Here is an 18,459-nt window from a genome sequence, read left to right on the forward strand (position 1 = left end):
TATAATGGAAAGATCTGGTTTTAGTTATAAAGAACTTAACAGATGCGCCTGTAAACGTTTTCACTTAGTAGACTGAAACCACATTTTGCAATATATACTTGGATAGCATAGCCAGCAAGGAGAATGCTAAATTAATGACAGATGCACTATTTGGAGAAGTACCAGGTGTACAATAATTTTTAAAACCATCTATTTATTATAAATACAGCTTCAAATATTCACATCAATTTTAATATAAATCTAGAAGTATTATTCTTTAAGAGATTATAGGAGTTGAAGTAGAACACATTATTTAACCAATGGCAAGTGAAGGAGAGCGATAAAGTCTCACTTCAACATTGACTCTTTGAGGTGGATTTGAATCCTTTTTATGACAGACACATCACCCAGAATATTGCACGTGTGTATGAAAAGCAGATGGGTTAACATAATCCTTTTTTGTTCATTTTGTTCCTGTTGCACCCGGAGTTTATTTTAGGGCGTATATAAGATAACACAAGGCATGACTCCTTGGCCTGAAATCCATAATCTTGAAATATCTTTTTAGATTCTCATTAGAAACTTGCTTTGTAACCCTGAGTGGGGACATCTGATGTGTCACCAGTGTCATTGTTCTGAGCTGTTTATGTCTCAGCAGGAATAATGATGTGAATAGTTTGATGGTTGAGATGTGAAATCAGAGTGAACACTTCAGGTTTTTTTCCAGCAAAATTAAATGTTGCTGATTTAAAATGGACTAGAGTAATATTTTTTCCGTATTTTTTTCATTCCATAATTTAAATTTAGATCACTTTGATATACTTTGTTTTTTTACAATTGGCTCATTTCTGGATCATTAAACCCTAGCATCAAATAATATTTATTAAGCTTCTGCAAGCTCATGGATCCTGAATGACTGCTCTCCAGTTGCAGTTAAGGGAACAGTGTACACTCTCTCTTTCAAAAAAACTACATAGCTCTTCAGCCAAACACACTCTTTTATGTGTCTAATGAACACAAATATTACATTTCTTCATTACTCCCATCCATTTATCTCACTTCTCCCTGCCATTTCTAATTCTAAAAATCTATATGGAATTTTAAAGGTACTTTTGAATCATTAGCAAACACATTAAGAAATATATCGCACATTAAATTTTGATGATTCTACTTTAGAAAAACTGCTTTCAGATTGACTTCAGTGGGAGGAAGATGTGGACGTTGGAGGTAGAAGTTGTATTATTTAGACAAAGAAAATTTAGGGGCAAGTTTTGGAAAGGAACTGGTGATTGAAAAGAAAGGGAGTTAAGTTGGACACAAGGCCAAATAAGAATATAAAATAGCTAAATAGAGTATGTAGTCAAGTGTTAACTCCCACTCAGAATGACATATTACATTTGAGACTCATTTGACCCAATTCTTAGCTAAGAGTTTGATTAGCAACAACAAGCAAGTGTATTATTCTAGTCAATATTTTTGTTGTTGGTGGTGGTGTTAAAGCTTTTCCTCACAGGCTGTGTAATAGCTCTTTTGTTAGTCATTAGTCGGGTCACCAGATGGTACACACAAAACAGCAAATTTGGTGACACTGAGTTTTGTTCATTTTGGGTTGGGAAATGTGGTAGAGAAGACTGAAATAATATCTAAATGTAGCTATCATTTATCTAGCCATGTTTAGTCTCTCCTCTATCGAGAGTAAACAAAAGTTAAACACATTCTTTTTTCTAATGAATTCACCAACTGAAAGTTAATTATTTACAGATCCTTCTCTAGTTTCTTACTTAGAGAAAACCTGAGGATATTTCTCCAATTATTGACTACTTAATATATCAGAATAAAATACATCTCTAATGTACTGTTTATTCTTCAATTGTGAAGACAAAGTTAACTTTACCTACGTAATGGGATCTTATGTATACTCATTTATTTCCTCATTTTTCCCCAAATGCTTTTAAAAGGTTTACTCTCTTTACTTTAAACATCTTATTCTCTAGAATGATTTTTTTTAATCTTTTTTGATTTTAACCACACAGCAAATCAAGGATGTCTGTCAAATCTTCTTCCTGGAAAAGTAAGAAAGGAGGAAAAGTTGACCTTAGGGTGACAAGTTTATAGCTTCCATAACTGGGAATTACTTGGCAACTTTGTGTCCCAGTTTTACTCTATTTAAATGTTCTTTGACATTTCAGATGGCTGTTAAACTTGAATTATAGCTCATTGTCTGGAATTATTTCTTTCTAGGTAAACAGGATTATAAAAAAACCAAACCCATTTTACGAGCAACCAAATTAAAAGCAGAAGCCAAGAAAACAGCGCTAGGCATAAAGGTACTCGTGTTTGGTAACTTGACAATTTGATGGATGCGTGCCGTTTCATTTTCTAAAACTGAACTGCATAAATGTTGAATTCTAAATGTTTTATGACATTTCAAAATCTAAGTCAAATGCCAGAATTAAAGGGTTTTTTTTTAAATAAAGAATTTACTTAATGAGAAACATCCTTCCTATCCTAAGATTTTATCAGTTCTAAAAATAGGACTCAGTGTCACTTAAGAGAACCAACTGCACTGAAAGTTTCAATTTATTTTTTCTCTAGCTACTGTATTTATCTTGCATACATTTTAGTGATATATGTGGCCTGGATCAAAAACTTCTCTCACTTGCAATAAGTTTGATTTTATGGTTGTTTAAATTTTAGTTATAATTATGTACACTTAGATCATTAATAGAGGTAATGTTACCTGTGTCTTATTATTGTTGTCAGTACCCTCTGTGATAAAATTCTAATGATGTTCCCAAACTTGTTCTTTTAGAAAACCAGTGTTTCAACTGCTTAAGAGGGATAAAAGCAACTGAGAATGGTGTTAGCAGATATTAATCCAATGTGCTGGAACAATGAAGTTCAACAGAATTACGTTGACATTATTACCCATGTCAACTCTTTGCCCTGTGTTTAGAGTCAAATTAAACTATAAATAGAAAAATTAATTTAATGGCTCTACTGTCAAATGTGTAAAATTAAAGTGACTAGTTGATATATTTTATTTTAAATATTAAAATGTTAAAAGGAGATTTTGGTTTTTTATCTGGCAGATGAAAAATCAATTTTTCTAAGTTATAGCTTACAGCAAATGCCAAGGTATTACTACCAAGCTGTAACAGCTGTTGAACTGCCAGATGATGTATTTGGTTGTCTTCCAGAATTTGCTATTATGATCATGAAACACTGCCTTCTTTTTACTTCTGATAGCTGATTTTGATCAAGCATTACTGGGTGATACAGTATGTTTTCACAACACCATCTCCTCACTTAGAGCTGTGTGTCAGTTTTTAATGGGAAAAAAAAAAGTGAATTGCCTTTTTGTTTAAAAGAGAGATGATTAATCTTTTGAAGTCTTCTAATTTCATATGAAATTTCATTCATCTTTAAAATGATTTCCGTGGCATGAACTTACTAAAACCAGTGCTTCGTTTTTTATTTTGCAATTAACTACCTGATGATTGTCTCTCATAGTGAGAGCTTTGTCTGTCATTTTCCAGGAAAGCAATGTCACTTACTTTTATCTTTCACGATACAGTACTTCGGTGTTGTTTTGTTTTTAGAAAAATATTGGGGTAGCACACTCCACTTTGTGGCACAGTATGAGCAGCTATACATCAGAATTTGAAAAACAGTGCAGCCATTCATTGACTGATACATACCACTTCCCTGTATACATCCCGTTTTTCATTTGATCTTATAATTTTTCGTATTGTTTTAATTGGAGGAAATAACTATATTCCTAGTAGAAGTCTACTTTACAGTGCAGTTATCTAGTGTCATTTTAAAAAAAATGCGGAATTTGTGTATCTTTTATGAGAAAAATTTTTTCTTAGATGTTATTTATGATTTAAAGTATGTACAACAGTTTCTGACATCAAAACATAGCTTCTTTTTACTAAGCTAGCATATCATTTTGATTTGTAAACCTGTGAAGGACAAAACCTTAACTTTATACACTGTTTACTTTGCTTGAAAATTTATGTGCAGAGCCCATTAAAATGATATGAAACTTTTAAAAATCAGAACCATGGAGCTGTTTTACATTTCAAATCTGGCATACTAATTAGTTTGCCCTGTCAGACTTTGATTGCCTTGTCATTTTCGCAGAGGATTTTAAATAACGAAGTTTCTTTCAGCAATTGCCATTTAATGCTATTTAATTTCCCCGGTGAGTGATTTTATCCGTATTGATAATGTCAGAGAAGCAACTAAGGACTAATGAGCATCAAACATGTTTGACTCTTACCTGGTTAATACAAGATGACCACTATGTTATACTACTTTATCACTTATTTTTTTCGAATGAATAATAGTTATAATCCTAAAATAATTTACAGAAAATACGAACAGCTGCGTGGAATAGAAAAATAACAGCAATGATCCAACAACACGAAATAAAGAGGCCTAGAGTCACACTCCTCTTTCCTCTTCCTGTTACCATGATCCAGCTGAGTCTGAGCTGGTGCATTTGTGAAGTGGATTTTATGCCATTAACTCGAGTCAGGCGAGTTCAATAATACTATAGAACACTTAACGCTGAACCTAGGACATAGAAGTCCTTTACGGATGGTTAGCTGGTTGAGAAAACATTTCCTTGAATTAGCTATTACTGGTCTGCATGAATAAAACTTTCCTTGGATGTTTGTCATTGGCCTTAAGATCCAATCAAACTTCAATCTAAGTCTGCATTGTGTGACTCTATTACATATTGCACAATGTTCTGAGTTTTGCTGTGGCGTTAGTATTATGCATGTTATTGCTGTAAAGTTTTGAAAACATTACATAGTTTTAATATACCTTGTATATAGATTATAGAAATCTGATTCAGTCCTTCATTATTTATTTAGAAATTGCCGTGAGTATTACAACATTGTAGAACCTGTGAAAAGAAAGATGAATAAGACATAATAGTCTTGGAGGCATTTATACAAGAAATCACTTCCATTGGGATTAACAGTTACACATTATTATATAAAAAATAGATAAACAACAAGGGCATACTGTATAACACAGGGAACTGTTTTCAGTTTCTTGTAGCAACATATAATGGAAAACAATCTGAAAAGAAAATATACATACATATGTATATGTGTAACTAAGTTGCTTTGCTGTATACCTGAAAATAACATTGTAAATCAACTATACTTCAATAAAAAATAAAATGAAAAAAATGAAAAAAAAACTCATATATTGAAAAAAAAAGAAATTACTTCCAGATTTCATTACCATATAAAATATACAGTGTTGATTGAGAAATAATAGACTGGAGTTATAAAATGTATACAATACGGGCTTCTGGCCTTTTTTTTAATAAATGTGTGTTTAGTGATAGAAAATGACTTCAGGAAACAGTAAATGATTCAGAATAAGATATAGCTGTTTCAAAATGTAGAATTAATTTCTATTAGTTCCCATCTCTTACCAATATAAACAAAATGTCATAATTTATGACCCCATAATGAAATGAGTACCACCTAAAAAAATATTTGCACACTAATATTTGCTGTTATTTTTCAAAATTGCAGAGTCACTAGACATTTTTTAGAATGCAATAGCTGTGTTTCCTAGTATTTAGAGCGAAAAAGATAATCTATTTTTTATTAGTTGATTACAAATTCATTAGTTTATTTAGGTTTATTTGAAAAGTATAATAAAAGAATAAGGATCAAAAATTTGAATTTTCTCTTACATAAATCAAATATTCAGATGTCAGCCAGATCCTGCTAACAACCTGTTGGGGTGAGCCAGCTAGAACCATTATTTTTGTTCTTTTTGTCATTTCTGATCTAAAACTAAAAATGGCCGAGGGTGGGGCAGTCCTAAATGCCTGTGGGTCTCTAAGTTATGGTTAGTGTGACCAGCATTCTGAAAGCAGTATTTTCAAATTTTACCATTTTTCAAACGCTCCAAACATGCAGTCCTCACAATGCTTATCCCCCTAACAGAATAGGGACATTTGGGGGGAAAAAAAATGATTCGCTGTACCTCCTCATCCAATACTTCTTAAGCCCCACCCCCACACCGTAGTATATTGAATAGACTTAACTGAATTAACGGATCCTCTGAAGTTGTATTCTGTGAATGTTCTCTGCTTTCTACCTCCAAACCCTTTTTTCCTGCCTCTGGATATTCTGAAAATATACAATGAAGATGATACAGAATTGTCTGAAAGGATAAGAAGGAGTGAAAAGCAGCAATTAGAGGTGATTATCCACGAGATGAGAATCACAGTCGCCAGTCGAGAGCACAAACTTTATTCTTGCATTAAGCTGATGTGAATGGTGACTGCTGCCGAGCATTCTGTTGTCCACTGTACAGAACAGATGGAGTTTGCAGTTGTGTGTCACTTGTTTATTACATCCTCTTAAAATTAGTAGCTGTCTAACCAGATGGGTCTGGGAGCACAGCTGTGGATACAAGAAAATAAATGAAACCTGTCTGATGCTGCCATGCCCTTTTGAGATGCCAAAGTATTCCAACTGCAACAGAGAAAAAGTCACTTTGATTTGACATTATATTGATATATTAGATTGAAAAATCACATCTTACAAATATCGTTGACACCAAGCCTTTCAACCCCATAGCTTTTATTAATATTTATATTCATAGTTTGGAAATCTGAAAAAAAATGCCATTATGAAGCTAAAAATCTGTGTCCATTTTTAATTTCAACATTCAGGTAAAAAAAAAATACATGTTGATTATAAACCAAATTCATTTGAATGTTTTTAAAGTTTATTAAGTGGCATACATTGAATTATTAACTTTGCACTCTTATGAAATGTAAAATACATTTCTGTAAATGCAAATAAATTGCTCCTCTGTAAAGTAACGCCAGGAAAGGACGTGATACAGGAGGGAAAATTAGGAGGGACTATTTTGGCCTTGTATGATACTGTACTAGCATTATTTGTTCTGTTTTCTATTTAGCCAAATGATAGGTTAATTGTGAGAAAGTTCCCTCATGGTATGTATATGTATAAAAAAGTTTATAGACTTTTTGAAACATAATATGATTTTTGTCATTGTATGTGTGGCAAATTTTTTGGCTGTTACTTCAATATAATTGCTTAGTACAATCCACATCGAATCACCAAAGTAGAGCCAGGACCGTCCTTGACAGTTGTGGGCATTATCCTGGATTGTGCTTCATGAGCTCAGAGTACTTATCCTGTTTTGTTCTGCCACATCACAAACTATATAGAATTTAGAAGTTAAAAACAGGTTTCAATAAAAAATAATTTAACAAAGACGTTTTCAGAGACATAATCTAGAAGCTGGTTATAATAGCTTCTTCCTTATGGAAAAGGAATGATAATTGTTTGAAAAAGCTGAATCCGAATGCCATACTGATAATAGATGTATCGAAGCAAGAGATAAAGTGAAACATACTCAAATAGAGAAAGATACACTGTGGAGGCACAAACGACATTGCTTGCACCCACCATTGTGATATCCAAACTATGAAGATATATGACAGTTGTAAGTGTTACATTTACTATTGGACGAACACAAACCATCACCCACTGATGTCCTTGCCATTTCATAGTGGGTATTGCAAGGTACAAAATAAGTTCCTCTACTTAATGATGGAAAGTGTTCAAAAGAATGTAATTGTTCGTTCTTTATTGGGTCATTTTGTCTCACGGAGCTGAAAACGTTAACCAATCTCATTTCATGAATTGCAAATCTACTTTTCTTTTCTCTCCTCAGGAAGTTGGTCTTGTCCTTGCAGCCCTACTGGCCCTCCTACTGGCTTTCTATGCTTTCTTTTATCTCAGACTGTCCACAGATGTCAACCCCGATCTGGAACCAGATGAAGATTAGTTGAGCAGCAATCAATGAACGAGAAGGAAATAATTTTATAAAAACACCTCTTGGGACCAGTACTTTCTGATGTACTGAAACAGAAACATCTTGAATTTTTTTTCTGCTGGTCCTTTCAGTTTGCAGAAATATCTTCTTCAATAGTTGCATAAGATATCAAGAAAAGAACCTTACCTAGCAGTGTAGTATAACGTATGCTACCGGATACTTCTGTAAATCTTTCTACTTTGACAGGCAACCTATTCATGGTGCATTTAGATAAAATGGAAAACAGATCCTAAATTCTTCGGATGTCTCAGCCAATTTATGTGTATAACTCCATCCCTTACAGATGACTAAATCTCTTTTTGCTCCATGTACAGCATAAGTAAAAGTATATATCCTCATTTACAGAAGCATTCTCCAGTCACATTCAGAGCCTAAAAGGAATGAGAAGTCATGGGAAATTTTTCATCTTACAAAGAAGCCCTGCTTTCTTTCCAGACGTATTTTATATCATTAGAGTGACTATCTGCACATACATCTCCAGTAATCTTTTTCCTTCCCTGCCAACTGTTCAGTGCACATGTGCTCCATCAGAAATGGCACCTGGATGACAGAAGCTCAAAGAGTCACATATGTCTCTAAAACAGAGTTCCTTTCCTCTTGGGCTGTCTGAACTGGTTGTAAATAGAAAGTTCAGTTGATCTTGATTTTAATTAACTTATTACTCTATTAATATAAACTTGGAGTTCTATTTTAATTATGTCGTTCTGGCTGCTTGCAGAATCAGTTTGCCCCTCTTGTTCGGGAGATACGTAACAATCTGTCATTTAATTGTGCAGTCTTTTTCACACAGCAGTAACAGCAGAAGTCCTACCCAACTCGGCATCATTTTATTGGGTTGTCTTATGTCTGAACAACACGAACTTGCTTTACAAAATCTTGTCTCTTGAGAGTTAAATCAGTCGGAACTCTTTCACGGAAAGTGAGTAATAGAAGAAAATATATGTCTGTATTACTTGCATATGTAGTTCTTGGTTTATAAAATTTTTCAAGATATTTTACATTTGTTGGCGTGTAACGACCACTGTATTCAATTGTTTTTTTTACCAGTAATGGAATTTTAAAATATTTTTACGACACGTAAATACATGATGCTTAGAAAATGGAAAAATATGTGTCCACAACAGAGTTGTTAGTTCCTGCCTTATAAAAAGATGTATAGAAAATGAATAGTTGGAAACATGTGCATAAGATATTTTACAGTAAATGAATTGTATTTATAAAGAGTAAATAAAACATTACAATTGTTTCCATTCTCACCAAGAGAAGAAAGTTTTTGAGACTTTTGCAGGTAGTTGAACGTGGCTGTGTAGCATTATGTTCTGTAGAATTTTTTCAAGTAGTATAATTTATTTCAGCAGTGTGAAAACAGCCAAAAGTTCCAGTGTCCTCACAGATCATTTATGCCAAACATCTGAGGACAAAATTCAGCCAATGCTATTTACTGGATTCTTCCCCTTGAAATCACAAACTCAGGAGACAGACCAAGAGTTCCTATACACTTACCACAGCGGGCCCATCCAAGTGGCATTTTTAGGAAAGGTTGCAGCATTTAATGCCATGTGGTAAGTCTGTTCGTGAAGTGGGTGGCAAGGGAATATCCAAGCTGGCATTTTGGATATGATGGGTCTTTTACTTTCCTGAGTGACACGCCACATGTCAAGAAATACTGCTTTCCCCTACTCCGATCACATTTACGTGAACAATTTTCATTTAGTTATTTCCCCTCCCATATGGTGTTAAATACACTCATGTTAAATAAAGATTATTTCTAATTTCAGTGGTAATTTAAATGCAAGGAGGTGTAATAATTGTTTATTAGATACCTACCCAAGTGGGATGTAACAGGATTTACGGTATTTAAAATAGATGATTACACTGTTAGAAATATTTGAAAATTCATAACCCTGGGAAAAAACTTTACCATCCTATGCTACTCTTCAGATACTCTTTTGGGGAAAAAAACGTTGTTTCTGATAGTAATGAATATTAGCCTAAACACTGTATAATTCGAGGCAATTCACTCCCTAGTTTTGCTGATCCTCTGAATCTGTGGCCAGTCCATGTGTGTGACTGATTGACTTGTGGCAAGTCCCAAAGTCTAAACTCTGATTTTAATAAATAGGACATCATCTGAAACAATATATGTTTACAAAACACTATTTTTGTGACATGCAAATTTTTCAAACTCACATTAACTAGGAATCAGCTAGTCCTCTGTAGAGAAACCCCAGGTTGAAATCTGGTTTCAATCTTTGAAGACAAAGAGGTGATATCCGGCCTTTGGTTTCAGGGGACTACACTTTTGGATAGCGAGTGTAAATCTGAGACTGGCACCAGACACCAGTTTTAGGCATGGGTTTTCCCCCTCCAATAATTCGCCGCTGAGAATAATTCAGAAGACAAAACCAGAAACAATTATAATGACTTTTCAGAATGTTAGAATCTATCTGTTAACATACTCTTCTCTGCAGAATAAATTTCAACTAATGCAGCTGACTTAACATACAGCCTACGGAACACTGTGAACGAAACTTGGAGGGTTGCTGGTTCTAATCTTGCATGCAAAATAAGGAATATATAAATTCATTGGAGAGGAGATGTTGTGAAAACAAGACCTCGTCTAGAATTTCTTTTAACACAAATGAACTAAAAGACTATCTTAGTACCGGTATGGGGTTTGTTGTTGTTTTAAGGTGGCAAAATACTTGAAGATTTTCTAATCTTTTCAATTTTTCATAAAGGTGGGAGTAGTCCCACCCCAACCGATGACTGTGAGATCCTGAGAATATGTTCTTGTTCATTTCTGTAATTCCAACAACAAGGGTGATCTGCACATATTTATAAATGCATGTTACAATTTAAGTTAATCTTTTTTCGTCCTCTTGGAATCTGGCACAGTTTTTGCATGTAGTAGATGATCAAAAATTGTTTGCGTTTAATAAATAAAACTTAAATATCACAATATCGGTCAACTCTTAGCCTTTAGCCTTTATGGTCTTTTGTTGCACTGGGACATTTACACGTCTCATCCTGGTTCTCCTCAGAACAACTAGCATTGAATTTGCGGTAGAACAGAAACGTTGCTCTTTGCTAGGAAATCAGATATGCTGTTTTTGTCTCAGCATTGTTAAAAACCATACTCACTGTTTTTAATTTAACTTAGTATAGATCTTCACCCCCATTGAAAATAAAACTAAATGTTCATGATAACATTTATATTTATGTGAAAGCTAAAGCACTGTGTTTTCCAGATTCTAAAATTATATAGTCAGTGACAATTCAGTAGAGTGAGTTATGCTCTTGATAAGCTTCAGAAATACATCTCTAGAAATGTAAACTTGAATTTTAAGGTTTAGTGTATTTCATCCATAACGTAAGTTTGTTGAGCCAGACACCATCTAAGGTAAGTCATTATGCTCTCCTTACCAGCAGTTAGGGTTCTTCACAGTTACCTGAGGCTTCTCTGGGGGAGGTCTTACCACTTCTCCCTTGGCAGCACTGCCTTCTTTTATTACAATTTGATCCAGTGCAGCCTGGATAAAATGTTTGCTAGATTTTTGTTCCATTGACACCATTTCTAAAATCGGTGCAACCCTTAGTGAAAAACTGTGGCAGATGAATTCAGTACCTACAGAAATATTTTACCATTTTGTACAGGTTTTAGCTGCAAAGGTTAAGTATTGAGGGGACTGAGAAAGTCACTTAAAGAACTATAGCAGAGTGGAAGTATCCGTAGTGGATCAGTAAATGTATATAAAACAATTAAACTGCTGTCGTATTCAGCATTGTACCCCCTGGTTAAACGACTTTTTTTTTTTATCCCTAGCAACAGACATGAGAGCCTTATTTCAAGAAAAATAAGACACTTTGCATGCCAGAAGATTTTTTGATGACAGTTCCCCCTCCTATTCTTCATTTCTTTAAAACAACCAAATTGGTGGGGAGGCAGCCAAAATCTGAGGTACCAATGCCTCTCGAACAGATGTCGCACCATTATTTTTTAGCTCGTTTAGATGAATAAGCATGTTAAACTGTGAAGTATTACATTTTAGATTTTTTCATTAAAAAAAGAGACAATCTGTTTACTGTCCTAATTGAGACAACAATCCTTGTGGTTGCCAGTTTTGGCAGTCATAACAATGAACTATAAATATTTGGACCAACCAAGTAAGTGGTGGTTATAAAGGCTATGGCACGTGTAAAGTTCTGTTTTCACGGGCACCCATCTTAGGACGGCATTTTTTTTTTCCGACTTATTCAAATACAATTGTTTGTGTAAATCTGAAGTTCCATGGTAAGCCTAAAAGAAATTGATTTCAATATCTAATTTTGTTCTAGTTTATCATCCTTTTCAGTGTTCAACTATCCATCTGCTTGTAACAAATTGCTTCTGCAGTTGCTTTATTGAATGTGACAAGACAGGTCTTCATTGGGTTCCCATCTCTGTACATCTTAGGATAACGTAAAATTCAGAATGGGTTTTTTTTTTTTTCTGTTTTCACATTTATAAAGTGAGGGTAAAGATGTCTTTTAAAAGTTTCTTAAATTGCAGCAGTCCTTTTTTTTTAAAGAACAGTTTATAAATAAACACGGCCAAAGATAATGCACATGGCCGTGAGATGGAGGTCAGAGTCTTTGTCCTTATCTGGAAATTTTACATAACACAACAGTGTAGGAGAAGTTGGTTCACCAAAGAGAAATAATCTAGACATAAGAAATTTATTTTTTATGCTAGTTCTTGAACATGTGTGACCCAGATAGCAACTGCCCTTGTAGGCGCCTTATTTCAGCATTTTTGCTCCCTTCGGCTCCTCCCCTTCTCCCCTCTCTGCTCAGTTCTAAATTCTCAGACGTTCCCTGTCTCACTTTTTCTGAACCTGGCTTGTACTTTGTCATTCTTAGCTGTGTGCTTCCTATATTAACGGTCTCTATCTGCTCTTACTTTGAATCATCATTGATCCTCACCTATTTTTTACTGCCTCTTACTTCTTACCTGCTTTCTTTTTTATCTGTCACTCACCACACGCACCACAAAATGAGAGAGACTAGTACCATGAACCTCAGTCTACCTCCTACCTAGTTTCAACAGTTACCAATATGTTACCAGTCTTTTATATGCTTCACTTTTTTTGGTAACCTGAGTTATTTTAAAGCAAATCTCAACTATGCTGACATTTAACCCGTAAATATCTCAGTATGCATCCCTGACAAGATCTTTGGTTGTTTGTTACTGGTTAGGTATTATTTTCTTTTATTTTTTTTTGCATTACTAAGATGCTACTATTACAGCTAATAGAATTAAAGTTATTTCTTAGTAGCATTTAATACCAAGTCAGTATTCGATGTCCTTAATTGTCTCCAAGATGTCTATTTATAATAGGCTTGGAATCGAGATCTGTACTGCGTTTGGTTGTATGTCTCCTAAATTTCTTTTACAGTTGAACCTTGAACAGGGCTGGTGTTAATCTGCCTACAGCTCATAGTCAGCCTTCTCTGTCTGTGATTCCTCCACGTCCTCAGATTCAACCAGCCATGGACCATGTAGTACTGTAATATTTACTACTGAAAAATATCCATGGATTAGTGGACCTGCGTGGTTCAACCTGTGCAGTTCAAGGGTCAGCTGTACTGTGTAACAGACCTCTTTTTCTTTCATGCCATTGATTGTTGAAGAAGCCAACTCATTTGTCCTTTTGGGTGCGCAGCGTTCTAGGTTTGGCTTCTTCATTTTGTTACTTATTTTATTCCTCTATTTTTCCTATTTTCTGTAAACTGGGTGTTAGGTTTTAAGTTAGATTAGATTAGATCCAGACAGTTGAGGTTTTGGTTTGTTTGTTTTGGCTATCATCTGTTTGTTTTTAAGGCAAGAGTACTTAATGTGACACGTGATATCTGGTCATCTCCCTCACTGTGATGCCGAAATTGATCAGTAGGTTCCCGTCCTAGTTAACTTGATTCCCTCCAAAATAAGATTTTATGTCAACATTTTACCTAAAGCTTTTAGCATGCATTCATAATTGTTTCTTAGGTTCTTTATCTCATTGGGCATTGCAAAATGGTGATTTTCTATCATTCTTTAGCATATATTAAGTGGAATTATTAAAAACAATTTATATCGACCATTTGCTTAGGTTAAACAGCTCATGACAAGAAAGGAAGATAAATACTTGAAATGCACAGTTCAGAGTGATGGGTTAGCATCTCTGTTGTGACCAGTGAAGATGCACCATTGCTGTTCCTGTAGTTTCTCTGATTATCACTATAAAAGCTTGGATTTACATATGTGATGTGGTTCAATCCACTGCAATCTTCGTTCATTTCAGCACTGAAATGACAATTCTATTATCATGCTTTAGATTCTTAAAATCATGAATGCTTTGTGATTTTATGTTATTTTAAATTCTTGTGAAAACGATGGCCAGTACAATCAGATTTTAAAAACAATAGGAATAAATAGTAAATGTGGGAGAAAAGCTACTATTTGCCTTTTATATGACTGACTAGAAGCTAAGGAAAAATTAAGATTTATAGAACATGTTCATTTAGAAAATAACCGTGAAAATCAATTTTATCTACCTATACAGTCATTACAATGATTAGCTAAATATCATAACATAAAAATACCTTTTACAATCACAATCAAAACTATAAATTATCTCGAAAAAATCAGCAAGAAATATGAAGTCTTCATTGGAAAAAAAAAAGAACTTTACAGGTTAACATAATAAAACTTTAGTAAAAAGGGGACCAATTATTTCCCTGAATGAGATCATGATCATTCAGTGTCATACAAATATAAATTTTCTTCCAATCTGGCAATAGAAGAGAACCTTAATCCACCAGATAGCAAAGTGTAGTATAAAGTTGTAATAAATAAAATAATATCATTGTCAAAGAAAAGTAGACAAACCAATAGAAAAAGTGCAGTCTCCAGAAACAGATTGAAATATAAATATTCATTTAGTGTATCATGTAAGTCATAAAGATGAAAAAAGGTAGATTATTAAATGTATTGAAGCAACTGAGTATCCATTTGGAAATTAAAAGATGCTTACTCGATGACATAAAACAAGATTAATTTCTGAAGGAATTTGATTTCTATATGAAAAAAAATGAAACCATAAAAAGTATTAGAAGAAATTGTAGACATTTTTAGATTCTTTTAGCAGGGAAATTATTTCTAGGCATTGATCCATGACTCAGAAACCATAAAGGAAATACTGTTGGATTATAACACATTAAATTAAAATCTTACACACAGCGCAGTACCCAGCGTAAATTAAGGATGTGAAGAAGCAGCCTCTCTCCTGTACTGTTTGGGGGGATGGTACTCACTCACTTTCTGGAAGGGACATTTGCAGTGTACTTTAAAAAAGTCTTAAATTTTACGTATACAATAGAAACTTATTTCAAGATAATAATGTAGTATGCAAAAGTACACAAAATAATTTAACCACGGCATTCACATCAAAAAAATGAAAGCAATGTGAATGTCCAATGTAGGCATTTTTTAAATCAGTCATGTTGTGTCTGTAAAATAAAAGGTGATGGATTCATTCAAATAATATATATTTATACTTAACTGACATGAAAAGCAGTTATAAAATTCCGCATGATACAATTCTGCTTTGAATATGCACGTCTGTGTGTTGTATATGTGTGTGTCTGTAGGAGTGTGTCAGAAGAATGTTTAGCAAGAAGTAAAGAGTATTTTTCTTCGGGGCCTGGGTTATAAGTGATTTTTGCTTCTTTATATTGAGTAAGTTCTTCAGTTTCTGTTCTTCAGGGAAAACTGGAGGGGACGGTTTTACTGAGCTATGTGGGTTCAGACACTTGTTAGGTCTGCCTGTTTTTTTCATTGTGTTCTTCCATTTTTCATTCATTAAATAAACATTAAGCACCTATCAGGTATAATACGTCACCTTTCACAATCCCCGTCTGTATGCCATGTACAAAGTATGGATAAATGTGGTTCTCTTTTTTTTTTAATAAGAAATTGAGAATTAAAGAATGCTACAGAAAGGAACTAACATTTGAGTTTATTCATTTGTTCATTCAAAAAAAAATACACTAATTGAACATTTGCTACATTCCAGACTGTTTTTGTGCTTGCAACAGATCTGTGAACATTAAAAACAAGAAAACAAACCTCTCGATCTCATGACACATGATCTTGAGAGATGGTGATGGTTCATTAAACAGAAAAATAAATGGGTGAAAAGGGTATTTTAAAGTGAGGGAAAACCAGTAAATGAGTACAAAGACATATTAGTGCTTGGCTTGTTGCAGCCAAGAGTAGCTGGAATACAGAGTGTCTGCGGTGTAACGCAGCGGGAAGGTCACTGATGTCCCTCTGTGCTCACTGTCACCTTCTTTCCTTCCTCTGCCCCCCCCCCCGTCATTTCCTTATATTTAATCTGGAAAATGCCTACATATCTATGGTATTTGCCACAGTAATTATTGAGCCAATAATTCTGCTGTGGGGCTCGGTCCTGTGCACTGGAGGATGCTTAGCGGCATTACTGGAAGTTAGTGTGCAGCCAGATGTCAGGGGCCCCTCCTGCTGCCCTGGTTACTAGAGGAGCTCATCCTCCAATGAGATGCGACCAGAGGATGTGACCAACGGATGGACCATGAGTTGGACCAGGATAACTTTCTTATAACAGACTAGTGAAGCCAGTTTTTTAATAAATGTTCTCCGTGGTAGGGGAGACAGAAATGATTGGCAAGCCTTGTTTTCTTTCATTTCTAAAGATCTTCAATTTCTCCCTTTCTTTCTTTCTCATGTCTGTTACATCCTCAGGAGCGTAATCTTTTCCTTACTCTTATGAGTCTCTCCAGGAAGCAGTGCCTTTTGAAGCTGCTGACTTCTAATATCACTCATTTTCAAAACATTTTCCTGTAGTTGGTACAGTGAACCGCCAAATATTAGACCTCAGATTTTGCCGCTTAGTGTTGTACCTCCTTTTTCTGGGGTCTATGGCTTGTTGATGTGCTCCACTTTTTAATGGTGTCTCTTAAGCTTCCCTTTCCTACTTTTGACCCAACAGACTTACCATAGTTTGGGGATGTCTGTTGGAATGTGGTGTTATATCTCTGTTTACAGATAACTTGATTTTGGTATTTTCTACTTCCTAGTAAGGCTAAAGGCTTCAGCTATTTGTGATAATATTTGCACTCTTTTTTTGATATTTGCATCTCGGGGGAGGATTTGAGGAGAGATTCAGTTTCAAGAGGACACCATTATCTCCAGTCCCACAATTTCCTTGGAAATAGAGTTTTGAAATTGATCTATTCTAGGTTAAATGTATCAAACCACTTTGTATTTGTTTTCTATAGATTTTGTTATATCTTGAATTTAAAAACGTTTTTGTGTCTTTCATGTGTATATCCCTAATTGGACTCCACACTTTGAGGGGAGGGATCTGGTAGTTTTCACATTCACCTTAGTACCTGGCATAACAGCACACATATAATAGCTTCTTAATACATACTCACTACTTAGTTATTAAGACTATCATTTATTAATATAAGAAAACCTTTTTATATAAGAAATTATAAGTAAAATATTTGGATTCTTTATATATCCTAAAAAAAAGATTTCTTACATAGATAAATATTGAGAAATACCTCCTAAAACAATTAAAATATAATCCAATTTCTTAAAAAGAAGTCATATTTTAAGAGAAACACCAAAGAACATGTTCTCATGAACAAATTGGAAATAATCGAGACTAAGTAGTTTCTCCAATTCATGTTTTTCTTAATAATTTCTCTGTAGAAAACAAATGAAAACCCATAAATTTTGTTCTTTATTTTAGTATGTATAAAAATTAAAGCTGCAAACAATGAGAAAATATAACACAGTATTGTAATCTCTGCTATTTATTCATTTAATTTAAATGCAAATTATATGTTTTAATAATCATAAATTGCTTGGCATCAGGTTGTTCCTAGTAATGAGCAGTTGAAGAGATGGCACTTTTTTGAAATTCTAATAAAGCATTCCACGGAGCCCTCTTCCTTTGTGAGCATGGTTGCCCCTTGAAACGTCCTGAAATACAGAGCTGAAATGATTTAAAACCTCAGAAGAAGGTTTTTAAGGTTGAAATAGGAAGCCACTCTTGGCTTCATGGCTAGATCTGAACACCGAAGTTAAGAAGTAATTTCAAGTCAATCTGTAGGAAGATTTTTACCTCTGATCATGAGCAAACAGAAAAGCCCTCTCTCCAGCAGGTATCAGGAGTCATGTGATGGACACTAATGATGTCTGTTGCCTTTTATCATCCGTCAGGGATAAGTCACATTTATTTCCACACAGACAGTGAGAACATTTAATGAAACAAAACAGCATTATCAAGCTCCAGGTTTCCCAATCCTCTTTGGTCCTAGAAATGAAGCCCAGGTTCATTAAATTGTGGCTTGTGGAGGTATACCACAATTACAGTCTACTGAACCAAAAATTATAATCAGATCCCAAAGCAAAGCTTTAATATACACAGCCCTCCTCTCTCTGTTTCAAAAGTTCAAGTCAATAATTTTTTCCTCTCCATATATATATAT

At 34.3% G+C, this 18,459-nt stretch overlaps 1 protein-coding gene across 3 annotated transcripts in view; it reads left to right on the forward strand.

Annotated features, from left to right (window-relative positions):
* Positions 1 to 11,069, forward strand: part of TRIQK (triple QxxK/R motif containing) — a 79,300-nt gene extending 68,231 nt beyond the window's left edge. For all 3 annotated transcript variants that reach the window (XM_031439309.2, XM_010975998.3, XM_031439310.2), the window contains 2 exons: positions 2,221 to 2,306; positions 7,735 to 11,069. In XM_031439309.2, the coding sequence (XP_031295169.1) occupies positions 2,221 to 2,306; positions 7,735 to 7,848 (200 nt within the window). In that variant the 3' untranslated portion in view covers positions 7,849 to 11,069. The remainder of the gene's footprint in view (positions 1 to 2,220; positions 2,307 to 7,734) is intronic.
* The last annotated feature ends 7,390 nt before the right edge of the window (positions 11,070 to 18,459 follow it).

Source organism: Camelus dromedarius, chromosome 20 (assembly GCF_036321535.1).
Source record: "Camelus dromedarius isolate mCamDro1 chromosome 20, mCamDro1.pat, whole genome shotgun sequence".
Classification (NCBI taxonomy): domain Eukaryota; kingdom Metazoa; phylum Chordata; class Mammalia; order Artiodactyla; family Camelidae; genus Camelus; species Camelus dromedarius.